The 17,414-nt window shown below is 37.2% G+C and overlaps 1 protein-coding gene across 1 annotated transcript in view; it reads right to left on the reverse strand.

Annotated features, from left to right (window-relative positions):
- Positions 1-17,414, reverse strand: part of LOC135197476 (roundabout homolog 2-like) — a 176,708-nt gene that overhangs the window by 137,621 nt on the left and 21,673 nt on the right. The window contains exon 2 of the mRNA XM_064224541.1: positions 6,747-6,885. Within this exon, the coding sequence (XP_064080611.1) occupies positions 6,747-6,885 (139 nt within the window). The remainder of the gene's footprint in view (positions 1-6,746; positions 6,886-17,414) is intronic.

A 17,414-nucleotide genomic window follows, 5' to 3' on the forward strand; every position in this document is an offset into this window, starting at 1 on the left:
AAGTGTACATTTCAACAACGGACACGGAAAGTGGAAAAATGTACATTTCAACAACGAACTCGGAAAGTGGAAAAAGTATACATTTCAACAACGAACTCTGTAAGTGAAAAAGTGTACATTTCAACAACGAACTCGGAAAGTGGAAAAGTACATTTCAACAACGAACTCAGTAAGTGGAAAAGTGTACATTTCAACAACGAACTCGGTCAACGAACTAGGTAAGTGGGAAAGTGTACATTTCAACAACGAACTCGGAAAGTGGAAAAGTGTACATTTCAACAACGAACTCGGTCAACGAACAAAAGTAAAGGTAAACAGTTTAATTTCAACAACGAACTCAAAAAGTGTCCAACAAGAAACTCGGTTAAGTGGAAAAGTGTACATTTCACAACGAACTCGGAAAGTGGGAAAAGTGTACATTTTTCCAACAACGAACTCGGTAAGGGTAAGGAAAAGTGTATTCCATTTCAACAACGAACTCGGTAAAGTGGAAAAGTGTACATTTCAACAACGAACTACATCAACGAACTCGTAAGTGGAAAGGTTTACATTTCAACAACGAACTCGGAGTTTTCCGGAAGTGGAAAAAGTGTACATCATTCCAAACAACGAACTCGGAAGTGGAAAAAGTACATTTCAACAACGAACTCGGAAAGTGGAAAGTAGGAAAAGTGTATATTTCAACAACGAACTCGGTAAGTGGAAAAAGTGTACATTTCAACAACGAACTCTGTAAGTGGAAAAAGTGTACATTTCAACAAAAACGAACTCGTAAGTGGAAAGTGTACATTTCAACACGAAACTCTGTAAACAGTGAAAAGTGTACATTTCAACAACGAACTCGGTAAGTGGAAAAAGTGTACATTTCAACAACGAACTCGGAAAGTGGAAAAGTGTACATTTCAACAACGAACTCGGTAAGTGGAAAAGTGTACATTTCAACAACGAACACGGAAAGTGGAAAAGTGTACATTTCAACAACGAAAAACTCGACGGTAAGTGGAAAAGTGTACATTTTCAACAAACGAACTCGGTAAGTGGAAAAGTGTACATTTCAACACGAACTCAAGTTTAAAGTGGAAAAGTGTACATTTCAAACAACGAAACTCGTAAGTGGAAAAAGTGTACATTTAACAACGAACAAACGGACGGTAAGTGGAAAAAGTGTACATTTCTTAACAAACGAACTCGGTAAGTGGAAAAGTGTACATTTCAACAAACGAAACTCGGTGGTAAAGTGGAAAAGTTGTACATTTCAACAACGAAAACTCGGTAAGTGAAAGTGTTTACATTTCATTACAAACGAACACGGAAGTGGAAAAGTGTACATTTCAACACGAACTCCAGTAAGTGAAAAGAAAATGTACATTTCAACAACGAAACGGAAAGTGGAAAAGTGTACATTTCAACAACGAAATCAGGTAAGTGGAAAAATGTACAGTTCAACAACGAAATCAGTAAGTGGAAAAAGTGTACATTTCAAACTACGAAATCGGTAAGTGGAAAATTGTGCATTCAACAGCGAACTCGGCAAGTGGAAAAGTTTACCATTTCAACAACGAACCACGGAAAGTGGAAAAGTGTACATTTCAACAACAACCGGTAAGTGGAAAAGGTACATTTCAACAACGAACTCGGTAAGTGGAAAAAATGTGACAGTTCAACAACAGAACTCGGTAAGTGGAAAAACTGTACATTTCAACAACGAACTCGTAAGTGGAAAAGTGTACATTTCAACAACGGAACACGGAAAAGTGGAAAAGTGTACATTTCAACAACGAACTCGCGTAATTGGAAAAGTTTGTACATTCAACACCACGAACTCGGTAAGTGGAAGAGTGTGGTAAATTTTCAACAACGAACACGGAAAGTGGAGAAGTGTACATTTCAACAACGACTACGGTAAGTGGAAAAGTGTAATCATTTTCAACAACGAACTACGGTAAGTGGAAAAGTGTACATAATTCCAACAACCGCAACACGGAAAGTGGGAAAAGTGTACATTTCAACAACGGAAATCGGTAAGTGGAAAAGTGTTACATTTCAACAACGGAACTCGGTAAAGTGGAAAAGTGTACATTACAACAAAACGAACAAACCGGAGAGTGGAAAAACGTGTACATTTCAACAACGAACTCGGGTAAGGTGGAAAAGTGTAGCATTTTCAACAACGAACACGGTAAGTGGAAAAGTGTACATTTTCAACACGAACACGGAAAGTGGAAAAGTGTACATTTCCAAACAACGAACCGGAAAGTGGAAACGTGTACATTTTCAACACGACCTCGGTAGTGGACAAGTGTCTTTCAACACACGAACCCGGAAAGTGGAAATTGTACATTTCAACAACGACACGGAAAGTGAAAAAGGTGTACATTCAACAACGAACACGGCAAGTGAAAAGTGTACATTTCAACAACGAACACGAAAGTGGAAAAGTGTACGGTTTCAAACGAACGAATCGGTAAAGTGGAAAATGTACATTTCAACAACGAACACGGAAAGTGGAAAAGTGTCATTTCAACAACGGAACACGAAAGTGGAAAGGTTTAATTTCAAAACGAATCGGTAAGTGGAAAAGGTAACAATTTCAACAACGAACTCGGTAAGTGGAAAAGTGTACATTTCGAAACAACGAAACTCGAAAAGTGGCAAAAGTTGGTAAACGGATTTCAACAACGAACACGGAAAGTGGAAAAGTGTACCTTTCAACAACGAACACGGAAGTGGAAAAGTTACATTTCAACAACGACACGGAAAGTGGAAAAGAAAATTGTACATTTCAACAACGAAACTGCGGTAAGTGATAAAAAATGTACATTCATTTAACAACGACACGGAAAGTGGAAAAGGTAATTTCAACAAAGACGAAATTTGTGGGAAAAGTGTACATTTCAACAACGAACTCATTTGAGGGTAAAGGGCAAACAATATAAGTGGTGTGAATACTTATAACAGAATTAACATACTATATGACATGCTGAGTTTGAGAGGATGCATGATGGTGCGTAGAAATTATTTATTTCTGTGAAGTAAGTACACAACATGGAGAGTGACTAGTTCGTTGCAAAAGAGGGTTCAACAAAGAAGACTGTATAATTCCATACCTGTTGAATAGCTATATAGACTGGAAAATAATGAAGTAAATTACAGTATTAAGTTATAAAATTTCTTCACGTTCAATATCGGTTAATCCGAAAAATCAGTGATAATTAAAAGCAAATGATTATTTGAGTTGTTCTGACTTTGCTTTTCTTTAATACATCTTCAATAGTCATGAGGCAAAACGGGGTCAAGCATTCAAGAGCAAAAAGTGTCGTATATACATGATGGTTGAAAAATCATTGAAACGAAACGGTGAACAAGCAATCAACAGGTTGAAGGTTTCTTATCCTTTACACCACTTAGTGCATTGAAAACGATACCCCGACGATTTCGAGATCAAAATACGAAAAGCGCATCAAAGCGATAAGAGTTCAAGCTTAACAGCAGATGTGTCCACGATCATCTTGTGTCTCAAATACTTTCCCAAAATGGACAGTTAATCTCCTTTAATCCAACCTTCTCTTTTTGACGAGAACATCCAAAACCTTGCTCTCGGTTGTAATCTTTTCCTTTAATACCAACATCTAAAGCTGGATTCAGAAACAACAATCGCGATCGACCATTATATTTTTTTCTTTCTGGAATCCAGCCTTAGTATCGGATCAATTCCCAAACTTTCCTCATTAGCCTTCCTATATATACATCATAAGGCGGGGGGAAGATTACACATCTTACCTGAAAAGTCTACTTTTACAATCAATTAATTGCTCCCCGCTCTATATGGCCTGGCACACGCCTCATTCACCAAACAAACTTTTAATTGACCTTTTCAAACTTCCTCCTTGCCAATCGCCCCCCCCTCTCTCTCTCTCTCTCTCTCTCTCTCTCTCTCTCTCTCTCTCTCTCTCTCTCTCTCAGGCGTACGTCGTCAGCGTATATCGTATCTCTACTGTGAAGATTTATTTCTGTGCGTGACTCTTGAAACCACTTCAGAGATAAAACAAACCGGCAAAACCGGCAAAATCAAAGCGATATGAACACAACGTAAACGATAGGGTGGAATAGCTGAAGACTTCTACCATGACTCCCTTTCACTTAGACAATATCAGTTACACAAGATGGCTATTCTTACAGCAAAACTGACTAAATAACCACCAAGACACACGTTAAAGATTTGGGTTCAATGGTATACACAAATTAATTGGATTTCACCGAACGAACTGAATGTAATATACTTCAATACAACTAGCACAATATCAAGGGCGCTAACAATGACAAAAACTACAAAGTGAGATCTTAGTAAGGCGTTGGGAAAAGTTTCAAAAGGAAACACGAAACAAAGGCAGAGAACAGGGAATTGTTTAAATAAATCCTTTTTGTAATAATACAATGCAATACAAATATTGAATAGTACGATGGTGAACGCTAACCAGATGATATTAATACGAAAATAATTACTGACAAGTGGTTATAAGAAAATGCACCAAGGTGTATGAAGTAACCTAGGCACAGGAACAGAATAGGTAAGGACAGGATCCATAAGAGATACTGAATTGAATCAGAACAACAGCACGTCAATAGCTAGGCTGGACGAAATAAAGAATGCATAAAATGGAGATATATTATTTAGGCAAATAACAAATACGGTTGTTCATGGTTAGAAATGCTATACTCGCTATGCACAAATTCTTCAAGCCTGTAAGAAAAGACCTAAATACTGCAGAGTATATACCATTCATAGGTGCTATTCACGATTCAACAAAAAACGTGAATTGATAAATAAAACCACTGAAGGGCAACTTCCCTCCTGAATCTGAGTCCTTAAATGATTCATCTCTGCGCGTTAACAAATTAAAAACTCTGGATGTTTATAGATATAAATAAGTCCATGGGTTTACATATATATTTCTATATATATATGTGTGTGTGTGAGTGTGTATGTGTCTGTGTACGTATGTATAGTTTAATGATGAAAATGAGATTACTTGAGGTGAAGTTGCCTGACAGAAGAGATCAGGTGCAGGTATACAGGAAGTTAGTACAGCAGTGAAGTAGGTAAGATGTATACAGGAAGTTAGTACAGCAGTGAAGTAGGTAAGAAATGAAGTTGAAAAGATGAGAACTTTTAGGGAGACAGTTACACTACGGACCTATGAATGAAAGAAATGGAGAGATGTTGTCTGAAGCGAAAACATATTTGGGTCGATGGAGTGAGTACTCTGAAGATTGCATGAAGCTGGAAGACAGAAAAGAGGTAGAGCTGAAAGGCGAAGTACGGAAAGGTCCAGCTAAATAAAAAAAAATGCTTGTGAAAGTGACAGTCGAGAAACTAAGGGGAGGGGGGGGTGTAATTATGATGTTGAAAAATGGAAAGAAACAAGGAGTTGATTGAATTACAAAAGAGGGTGCAGTATAATGGTGAAAGTGTGACTGAGCGGTTTGTAAGCAATTTCCAGTTGATAAAAACATTCTGAAGGATTGGCCGACTGGAGTAATTGTTCTACTGTGTAGAAGTAAATTTATGATCGTAAGATTAATAGAGCATAACATTAGTTAGTTCACATGAGAGGAAAAGGGTAGGATCGGACAAGGAAGAGGTGAAGTGAATTCAGCGTTTGTTACGAAACAGCCTATATGAGAAGTTTGAAAGTTCGGAGAAAACCTGTCCATGACATAAATGGGAATAGTAAAAGCCTATGACATAATTAAGAGAGAGGCAATGTGGGAGGTGTTGATGAGGGACTGAAAGTATTTTATGATGGCCAAAGAGCAGAAGATTGGGAAAAGGGAGAAGAAGGGGAGAGGAGAACATCGGCCGTGAAACATGTAGTGGAAAAGAGGGACTACATACACAAGAAGCGAGAGAGCGCATGGAAGACAAAGGCAGGTGCCTGTGAGCGTACAGGGTTTCGACGCCTGCTGATGGCCCTTTCATGTAGATGACTGAAAGTTAATGCTGCTGAAATTTTCTGGAAAAAAAAGTTTTATTCACGATTGAAAAGTTAGAATATAATTGCGCAAATGACAATTGCACTGATTTTTTTTTCTCTGGAGCCATGCACTGTAAAATGAAGTTCGTTCATACTAAATAAATATAAAAATCATATAATAATATATATATATATATATAATATATTATATATATATGATATATATTATATATATAATATATAATATATAATATATATATGTATATATAGACTATATATAACTAAATATATATAAAACAGTTGTGATAACTGGATAAAAGCCCAACTAAAATCCGCGATAAATTTCCCCCCGATTCAGAATGAACTGTACTTGCAAAGCCAAGAGCCCTCCATATGCCAACCTCAACCAAAATGTATTTCATCCTGAACCGTTCTCTTGAAGCCCCTACTGCTTTATGCACCAGCTACCCTCCAAAACTCATTCCTGGGGGCGCTGAGAGGACGGCAAACGTTAAGTGTGCAAATATTCTGGGCCAAATCAATTTCTATTTCAGTTAAAAAGCAAAGACAAAAAGGAAAACCAAAAGTAAAAAACCGTGACGGCGCACACCAGCATAGTACCGAATTTGCACAGAGATCTACCAATGACGGTGTACTTTATATAACCCACAGACGACCGACTGAAAACAAATGCGAGAGCAGCGGCTCGAATCAAAATTAACATCGGGAGACCTACGAAGAAAATATTCAACGCAAAAGTCAGTCACTCACCTCACAATCTGTCCATCCTTGAACCACCTGATGGTTGGGGGAGGTTTGCCTTCGGCTTTGCAGTTGAGAGTTGCCGGCTCGCTCCTGGGGACAGTGATGTCCGTCGGGTGCTCTGTGATCCTCGGGGATCGGGACGAACCTGCAAGTTGAAAAAAAAGCTTTTGATGACTTCTACACTTGGTTTCATCATCGTTCTTCCTGTTATTAATAAAATGCATTCGGATATGACTGAAATGTATTGTGTGCTGGTAGTAAAAACAGTGAATTTAGAATATGTATTTAATGGCACCTTATTCATCAATAATGCAGAGACAAGGAATGTTATGATAAACATGCAACTAAAATGACACTATGAAGAATAAAATCACTCCACACAAGAAGTGCCAACAAACACATGAAAAGGCACCAGCAACGGTGGTCATTATAAAACCTGCGTGAATATACATCACGCAAGACGCAAAAGGAGTTCATATTTGAAAGAAAAATCACGAGCAAAGCCGAGACGAAACACAAAGAAGAGTAACACTGGGTGGCACTGTTACCAGGAGAAACAACGCGGCCAAGTAAACAAAAGACAGCCGACTCTCCCACGTGATAGGAAACAGATGCATCCATTTCAGAAAATGGCGCAGGAGCCAAGTAATGCCACACCTATATATCTTTCCGAATGGAAGGAAAATTTCACCGGCTGATCAGGCTAAGTGCCTCCATGGAGCATATGGGTGGGGCGGTGCTGCGGGGGTTAATGTTATCTTTGAGGGCGAAGCTATGGAGGCCCCTGCCACATAAATGGTCGGAATGAGCACCGCAGGCTGGTACATGACGCACATTTCAAAGATATCGGGAATATAATACATGGAGGATGATTTAAAACCTCTTTTGGGGCTGAATGCATATATTGTAATCAGAGGAGGTCTCGGTTTTAAGAGAAGCATAAGAACATACAAAACCCCCTTCCACCAGAGAGGAGAAAAAATGAGTTAGTTTGTTCAAACAGTAAATATATTTATAAAAAGAATGACAATCCACAATAGCTTTGCTGAGTAGCTTGTGATTAGGTACATAACAAACTTGAATCCCTTACCCGTACAACAACAAAAATACAAAAAACAAAAACATAAAAGCTGTTAGGACATCCAGCGATCTTGAAAAGGCTTTAATACGTTAAAAATGAAAAATTTACATACAAAATTCGTCTCGCGTTTCATTATTCACTTACGCTATAGTTTCTTGAGAGAAACGAGTAAGGAAATTGCGATGCCATTCTATTCATAATCGAGTTCCTATTTCCACAATATCCGGTTGCATATTTAAGTAACCAGGACAGAAGGATCCATGTGTGACTAGCGTTGAGAGAGAGAGAGAGAGAGAGAGAGAGAGAGAGAGAGAGAGAGAGAGAGAGAGAGAGAGAGAGAGCACTTTACTATAAGCCGAAGATTTTTCTCAATTACTGAAAAATATAAGGTATTTTTCAAAATGACGTACAGACCTCATAATGCTTATGAACATATGAGAAGATTTTCCTTGGTACATAAAATAAAAACCTATTTCGTTTTCATGTACACAGCAAATTCATGGAATTCAAACAGACAACAGAACTAAAACATTAAAGTACAGATTACACCTCGTGAATTTATATAATATATATATATATTATATATATATATATATAATATATATATATATATATATATATAGATATATTTATATAATATATATATAATATATAAAACATTATATATAATATATATATATATACATTTTAATTTGTGATGACTCATCAATTGAATTTCTAGTCCAAGTTGTTCATCTCTGATATAAACTTATTATACGGTGGGTGCAGCGTTACTTGTGTGTATGTATGATGCATGCATGCATGTATATATATAAATCGACATTACTCTTAAAAAATAACATTCAGTATACATGATGTCATACAATACTGTGTGAAATGCTTGTATCAATACGTATATATTCACCTGCTTATACGCTCGTCGACATACTTTCGTAACTGGGTAAATAAAAGCACAATATGTTTTAAATTTACGCCAAATATGCCTGCAGACAATTGTACTGAGGTTCAGTTAATAGTATACTGACGTACATGTATATGATTTGCATTAAATATGCTTTGTAACATATTCAGTTGATCAAGTTTTTGAGTGAACGTTATCATCATGGTTTATGCATATATAAATGTGTAAACAGAAGCCTTTTATAAAAAAAAAAAAAACTCTATTACATTTCAAACAGAATGTAGGAACAACATTTTATTTTTATCGCACTTTGGTCCAGTATATCTTACTTTCAATTATTGACTTACGCATCGGAGGTGACTCTTAAAACACTTACTTTAAAACGAAAAAACACTGGGGGCAATATATTTCATGCTATAAACTATATAATATATATATATATATATATATATATATATATATATATATATATATATATATATATATATATATATAGATATATATAGTGTATATATATATATATATAAATAGTATATATATAGATATATATATATATATATATATATGTATATAATATATATATATATATATATAAGTTGTAAACCAAAGAAAACTGATATGAATGTTAATATGTTTATGTTGTGTTTATCGATATATGCCAACATCCCTCTTCCTAACTTCAGATAAGATAAAAAGAAATAACATGACTGGAAAAAATATTTTGTAATCATCGCAGGTGTACATAATTCACTGGCCTGGAAATAACCATCGTTAAAAAGAGATAAAAACGGAGGAGGAAGGATAAGAAAAGGGGAGAAAAACTCGACGGCCATGCTCCCAGTAATAAAAAAAGTTTGGAAGACTTCTTATCATGTGATGACCTGACAATGACCGTAGTTACGAGGAAGACGTTAAAAAAAGTAGGTGCAGGAAAAACGTCCAACTCCGTGTGACAGAAAGGCACACACACGTGTATATATGCATGCCACACACACACACACACACACACAAATGCACACACACACACTCACTCAACCAAGCGCGCATATAAGAAGACGGCACTACATGTGTACATACGAACAAATATTGTAAATACGCAAAGGCAAATACGCTATTGCGCGTTGACAAACCTGTGTTTACAAAAACGGGGGAAACTAGCACAAAACAGATGCACATACTTACTGACAGATAAGTGAAAACACAACACAGATACCGTAAATACAAACCAACACTCACATATACAAATAAAAAGGCAACCATGAAAATGCCAAGAGTAAATGCATTCAAGAAAACGTTAGTGCGTACTAGGCCTTGAGTACATAACTCAAATAGCATAAATACGCAAAGACAAACAAATGCAAACACAGACAAATAAAACAGACTCCGATAGGCAACGCCCCCTCTAGGGCCTGAACACACGCGTACATTCAATGGAACGAGATTACCGAGATCAACGATATGCGATGAACGGGTTTGCAGCAATTCATTTACGCGTTTACGACTCATTTAGCGAACTTAATGCACCCAACGCGCGCAGCTTACGAGGCTTCGTGCCATTTACCACCAGTTCTTTTGCAATATCCTCATTTATCATAATCTGGCACATGGCACTTCCCTACCGTTGATATCGAAACGACAACCTGTCATTCTGCCAATCCATCGCAAAGCGTTAATTAAAAGGAAAATGGCAGCTTCGTATCTCTTCCGTAAGGATGACCATCAAATTCCATGATAACTTTACATTATCAAATACCTATATTTTAGGTGAGATAAACTAAAACAAATTTAAATACCACTGAATATATTTAAAAACGTTACAAAGATATAGAATGATGACTAAAAATAGTTCCCTACATTTAGACGATCATCGCAAAATAGTCGCCCCCCCCACCCCCCCCCCCCTTTTCCCTCATAACGCGTTCGCGCGCGCGCGCGCACAAACCACCATTCTGTTTAGAGACGTTCGTCAAGTGCCACGAAGAATAGATTAAGATCTACAGGAAATCTACATTCAACTTTTAAAAACTATTCTCCCTTGAAATGGCGTTAAAAAGACGCCCGGAAGAATCAATGAATAAACAGCAACCCAATTACTCGTAAAAGCACCTGCATATGGATGTGGCGTCTAATACGGCAGAAAGGGAAGTCGATATAAAGATCTCAGCAAAAGCAGTGTTAGTTAGACTGTCCAAACTGGGGTCCGCGTACCCCTGGGGGTACGCATCATAGATCAGGAGGGTACGTGAACAAACAAGGAACACCCACACACACACAACAGAAACATCCCATCAGTGAACATCAGCCTCACATCTCACATTAAGTTGTGTAAGTAATTTTACAAGCATTTTGTTATTAAATCATCATTTTGATTTGTGTAATAAATTTGAATTTATTGACAAACACTCCTATAATGCAGTCTCTTCATAATTAATATACTATTTGCATAATTATCCTAAATAAAACTGAGTTTGGTCAGCCATGGTGGGCGAGGGGGGGGGTACTTAACAGTAGGAGAAGGTAATAAAGGGTACAATAGGCGAAAATGTTAGGACAACACCGAGTTAGAGCATCGGAAAAAGACAGAGGAGTCGAAGTGCACCTAGAGTTCTAAGGCGGTGCTCACTAAACTAATATTAGGAGGATTTGAACACTTTAAAAACTGTTCAAATTTCATGTGTAGAGAGAAGAGCAATGCAAAAGTTAACCAGATTCAACAAAGTTTTAGATATATCTAAACCTAGTCGCTTTTCGTGGTTCTGGTGTATGGCTGGAATGCCAAAAACGGAAACAGAAGCACTGGGGTTGAGTGCAGTGTGCAGAACGTTGAAGGGGGAGGGGGTTACATTTCCTGGAAATATCTAACTACAACAAGAGATATGAATCAAATGTATGTTACGCAAAGCTATGTTAATGAACGATATTGTAGCAGAGAAACCAACAATTCCAGTCCTTATTGAACGTCGATAATAAGAGAGATTTGAGGAGTGATTGACGTGAGGCTAAATGAATGTTCTAAGCACAACGAAAGTTCTATGGTTGATAAGGCTATGTAGGTGTCGAAAGACAAAGAAAATGAATTGCTCGTGAAAGTAGCAAGTTCTCCGAAATACCCTGTGCTTCTCTTGACCTAAGGCAATGATCTTTTTTTCATCTAATCATTAGCTATTGTGGATCGTAGCAATATGGAGAAGAGCATGGGACTAGCACCCCTATTCTAAAATTCAAGCTGAGAAAGGGAAAGCTGACACTTTATATATATATATATATATATATATATATATATATATATATATATATATAAACAAAATAAATCGCATATGATAAATATGCAACTTCTGAAACTCAACCTGCAGTAAAACTGCTATTATATAATTCATGTTCCAAACATAAAGTGAAGTTTCTAAAAGAGTAATATAACGGTTAGAAATAACTTAATGAACCTGAAAAAGACAACCCTCTTCACAAGGATTTTAGATAATAAATATTAAATTTCACTTGTCACACGATGACCCTTCCACCTGACAGGTGTCATTCAACTGGACGTCTCCATACGCCAAAGATTAATTGATATAACATAAAACTGCCAAGACGGAAAATCTGAAATGAAAATGAAGTCGGATCTCATCACCACCATACCAATAATGTAGTCGTTTCATTAAGTCCTCCCTGTCAGTCTACAGTATTCCTGATACGCTAATAGCCTCAACAAGTTAATGAAAACTATATCATCTGGACGCAACTTACCAGCTATGGCAGGTTTAACAAGTGGACATTTCTCTACCAGACACCAGGGTACTCACTCATTTCTCAATTGCCATTTTTCTAGCAGGTTTTGAAATAATAACTGCATCAGCGGGCAATGAGTCTGATGGCTTCATTATCGAGCCCTGCCAACCTACCAGTCAAACAGTGTGTACAGCTCATGAGAAGCTGATTCTGTGATTGGTACAGTAAGGTTGACGGACTACGATGATAACACCTTCAGAATCGTAGCTTTAGCTATTAGTTTCTTACCTATTTTCTCGTATGAATGATATTTAACATTCTTCTACCAGTCAAGCAAGATGTTCTGTGTCTACTGGAAGACTTATAAAACTACCCAGCAATAAGAATAATCACACAAACCTCGAATTAAAAAACAAAATAAAATGCTTAAAAGAAAACGGAAAGTTATCACACTGAGGGAGTATATGTAGCTAGCCAAAATCTTTCTCAATACAAATCAAAAGAAACACATCATAGGGGACTAGCTGTCGAGATTTTTCTTTTTCTTTTGTAATAACAATTGTGAGAGAGAGAAGAGAGAGAGAGAGAGAGGAGAGGAGAAGAGAAGAGAGAGAGAGAGAGAATATATATATATTGTTAATATGTTTATATATAATAATTTTAATTAATAATATATATTTATATATATTATTATATATATTAATATACACATATATACATATATATATATATATATATATTAGTATATATTATATATAATATAATAGAGAGGAGAGAAGAGAGAGAGAGGAGAGAGATAGAGAGAGGAGAGGAATAATAATATATTATATATATATATATATATATATATATATATATATTTTATATGTATATAATATATATTATATAGAGAGAAGTGAGATGAGAGAGAGAAGAGAGAGAGAGAGAGAGATGAGAGAGAGAGAGAGAGACGAGAGAGAGAGAGAGAGAGAGAGAAGTTTTTGAGAGAGAGCCAGGATGTTTGAAAAATAACGCACTGAATACGGAACTGATTTTGTATAATGCTCAAGTATTCAATAAGAGTGAAAAATTACTATAACAAGAAGTTCTACATCTGTTCTATACCTACCTTTCTAAAATCATGAACTCCACAAAAGATGAACGTTTACGATATAAAAAGGTGAAATCGAAAAGTGTGAACGACGACCAATTCCAGAAAAGCGACCCAATGAATCCTGAATCGGATCATACACAGAGGAAACAACGAAGCAATCCATTTTAGAGCAAAGGCCGGGAAGGGGCGAGATGGAAGACAACGCAGAGGAATGAGCGCTCGTAATTTATGTTCCCCTCATATCCCAGACCTCTGAGGCCAACAAAAACTGCACACCTATATCATCTTTGGGCCATAAAAAATTCATTATCTCTCACAAAAATGTACCGAACACGAGGGAAGAAAAAGGAATTACCAACAAAACATTGCACGTTGGTAATAATATTTGATAAAGAATTATGTTTCTATCAGGAAATATCTTGTTTGGAAACATTTAAGAAAGAAAAATAACAGGGAAAGTAAGTAGAGAAAGCATCACAACTTTTTTTTCTTATTAAATTGCGACTTTTTTTTATGCGAAAAGATAACGCAGAATCATTGCGCGTCTAATAGTAAAAGTAGAAAAAGCTTAAGAGGTATATATAGAGATGGCAGGGATAAAACCTTCGAGGAATTTTCTTCAGAAATTAAAAAATGTTCAAACATTCATAACTGGTACTTAAATATTTAGAGGACGTAACATTAATCCTCGGAAAACAAAAGAAGAAAACAGTAAAAAAAATCCAAGACAGAGGTTGCGTTAATGCTTGGTTCTTATTGTGTCTTCTGCTAAATATCTACAGGAAAATGGTGCCCTCCAAAGATATGATACTAAAGGTTACTGAGAAAACTGAAGAGAGAGAGAGAGAGAGAGAGAGAGAGAGAGAGAGAGAGAGAGAGAGAGAGAGAGAGAGAGGCCAACTACCGTGATGGTAACTGAAGCCCCACTACCATTCCCAGAAAAAGGGCATCAGAGGAGACCCCAGGTGCAACCACAACCACCGCTACCCCTAACCCCCCGCCCCATAAAGAGAGACAGATGAAATCACAGACACAAAACAAAGGAGCGAACGACCCTCGCCATCAAAGCGTTAAAGGAAAATTTCAAGGCAATCGCCAACAGTTGTTGTCAACATCAATTCTACTCTAAACCCCATCAAATTTGCCTTTGCAATTTGGCCAGGGCATCCCGCTGTTCAACACTTCAATCTACATACAAACACAGCAGAGTTCAGTGTTTACAACTTGAACACGGTCTCAGTTCAATAAACAATGAAATATGCAATAAACAATCCAAATCAAATCTATTTTAAGTCTTGAGCTAAAAATCATACATTACAGGTGACGGAAAGCGACTGGGCTTAATAAACATCTGGCACATGGAAATGGATTTCCCGTCTGGTAATCAGACTTCCAATATATATACAGATTTCCTTTACACTCTTTGCCACTTTATGGATGTTTCAATCTGCCTTCCCATTTCTAGTGGCCCGAAATTTACATCTCAGAATCAATTTCATTTCACAATGAACACTGGCTGAAGTTCTCTCAGATTCATCTATTTTCATGGGAAACCTGACGGGGATTCCTGTTAGTGTTCTCTTAAGAAATTTCATCCAATAAATCGTAAGAAACTGTTTGCGAAGTGACAGCTTCCTATACAATACGCCGTCATTCTGATGGAGGTGAAGGAGGGCAAATGTTGTCCTCAGTGGTCACACAAAATGAAGCCATGTAGCAAGAAGCACAAGGTCATCTGACTGCGGTGCCACCCCTACATTATATGAAGTCTTGTCCTTCACAATATGACTATCACACCTAAGTCACTTCGCAACATGAGTCTCATCCCTACACAAGACTCCTCCATACACAACATGAAAGCCTCTCCTATAAATCAAGGGATCCCCTCCCCACCCCTACACAACATGGACACGACGCCTACACAAAACGAGTCTCGCCACTACATCCTCGACAAAAGAGAAATCTGTACTGGAATTAAATAAGCCGGTTTACGGCGCGAATCACTGGAGTGATGAACTTCCAAAGAGCCATGATCTCGTTCTCACTTAGCGTAATGTCAAACGAAAATCGTTAAACATCGTTGACAGAGACTGGGATGACTATGGATACAGGCAAACACTGCAGAAGAACCAGCAGAAACATACATAGCGAGCTGACACAAAAGAAGCAACTTTTGACTATAACATTTCGTTATCTTTATTTGCCCAGTGATCGACATTTCTGAAGACTTTCTACCCTATTCAGAATACAAGCGTGCTTGCAAACGATAGAGTCGCCTAAAACCAATTTCTACCTTTTCTCGTTAAATCTAAAAGGTATTTGGTGCCTTATATTTTGCTTTTGAGTTTTTCCACAACGTTACAAACACTTATCTCCACGACACAGGGAGGGGAAATGAACCAATCAATTTGAAAGAGAAAAAGAAAAATGTGGGTCCACTTTGTTTGATAGCTTTCAGAATTTATCGTTCTTTTTCGTCCCAATTTTATCTGTCCAGGAGAGATGAGCGGCGATTGGCATGAAAATGAATTTCTACTAAAAGACAGGAATGACAGACTGAAAAGACCAAAAACGCTGGAGTGTTAGATTTTATTCTTTCCTTCTCAACATAACCCGAATGCAGTTGAATGCACATTACAACCAGCTTAAAAAACGAATAAACAAATATATAAATACAAATAACAACAATGAACATAAAAGAGAATACTACTCGTTTACATACCAAAACTCGTTGCAAAGTCACTGAAATTAAAACAGAGAAGTAATATGTAAATAATTTATCGGCAGTTTTAATTTGCATTAATTGCATGTCGAAATTGGAAAGTGAACGTCAATTAACCCTTTCCCTCCTCAGACAGACAGTCAGACGACAGACAGACACACACACACACACACACACACACCTTATACAAGAAGCTTTGGCAAACACACGGAGGAAAGGCACTTGCAAAAGTTGACGAGCGATTGTCAACAATATCATGAGAACTTAGATCACTAGTGCGAGCGGTCCCAAACTGAGACGTTCAACACACTGCTGAACCAGATGTGGCGCGGCATCTCCAGGAAAGAGTCAAAGGTCTAATATACTCAAAAACGCAAACTCAGAGCCACGGTATGTGTAACGTAAAATTTATGGAAGATAAACCATTAGCTAAAGACCCTTGAAGATATAGAGGCCGCGATAGTTGGGGATGAACAGATAGTGACCCATTAAGGCAATGGTATCCAGACATTTTTTTCTCACACCTGGTAAATTAATTAATCTAAAATCGAATTCAAAATTCTTTTCAGGCAGGGAAAACCATAACTAAGAGACACAAAACTACACTGCCAAATAGAAGTGACTAGACTTGGATCATTTGCCAATCAGCGAAATCACAATTAGTTATAACAACCCTGAATAAAAGTTTTTCTTAAATATATGCTCTACTTCACAGCCCAACATAATATACTTTGTATACACAGACACAGGCAACATACACAAGCCAAAACTTCATGTAGAAAACAGCAAGAAAGGTTCACTATATTTATGGCTTTCAATCCCCCTATTAAGGCTGACAGATTACCTGCAAAGATGTAAAATTCCCCACTTACCAGGCTCCTATTCAGCAGACAGCATGTGAAGGCAATTCCGATCAAAATGACGACAAGCTCAACCCCTTGATCGCCCGAGCGTTAAAATCATACGACGGCCCCCAATAGAACCGAGTTGTAAGAGGAAAACAGAAAAGCACTTGACGAATTCAAGGCTAACTTCCCAATGAGAACTGTAAGTCTCTTCAAAGCTAACTTTCCTATCTGGATTCGGAGTATTCTCGAAGACCAATCAATCCCTTTCAACTCCGCCCTAATCTAAACATCCTGGTCAACAAA

This window comes from Macrobrachium nipponense, chromosome 21 (assembly GCF_015104395.2).
Source record: "Macrobrachium nipponense isolate FS-2020 chromosome 21, ASM1510439v2, whole genome shotgun sequence".
Classification (NCBI taxonomy): domain Eukaryota; kingdom Metazoa; phylum Arthropoda; class Malacostraca; order Decapoda; family Palaemonidae; genus Macrobrachium; species Macrobrachium nipponense.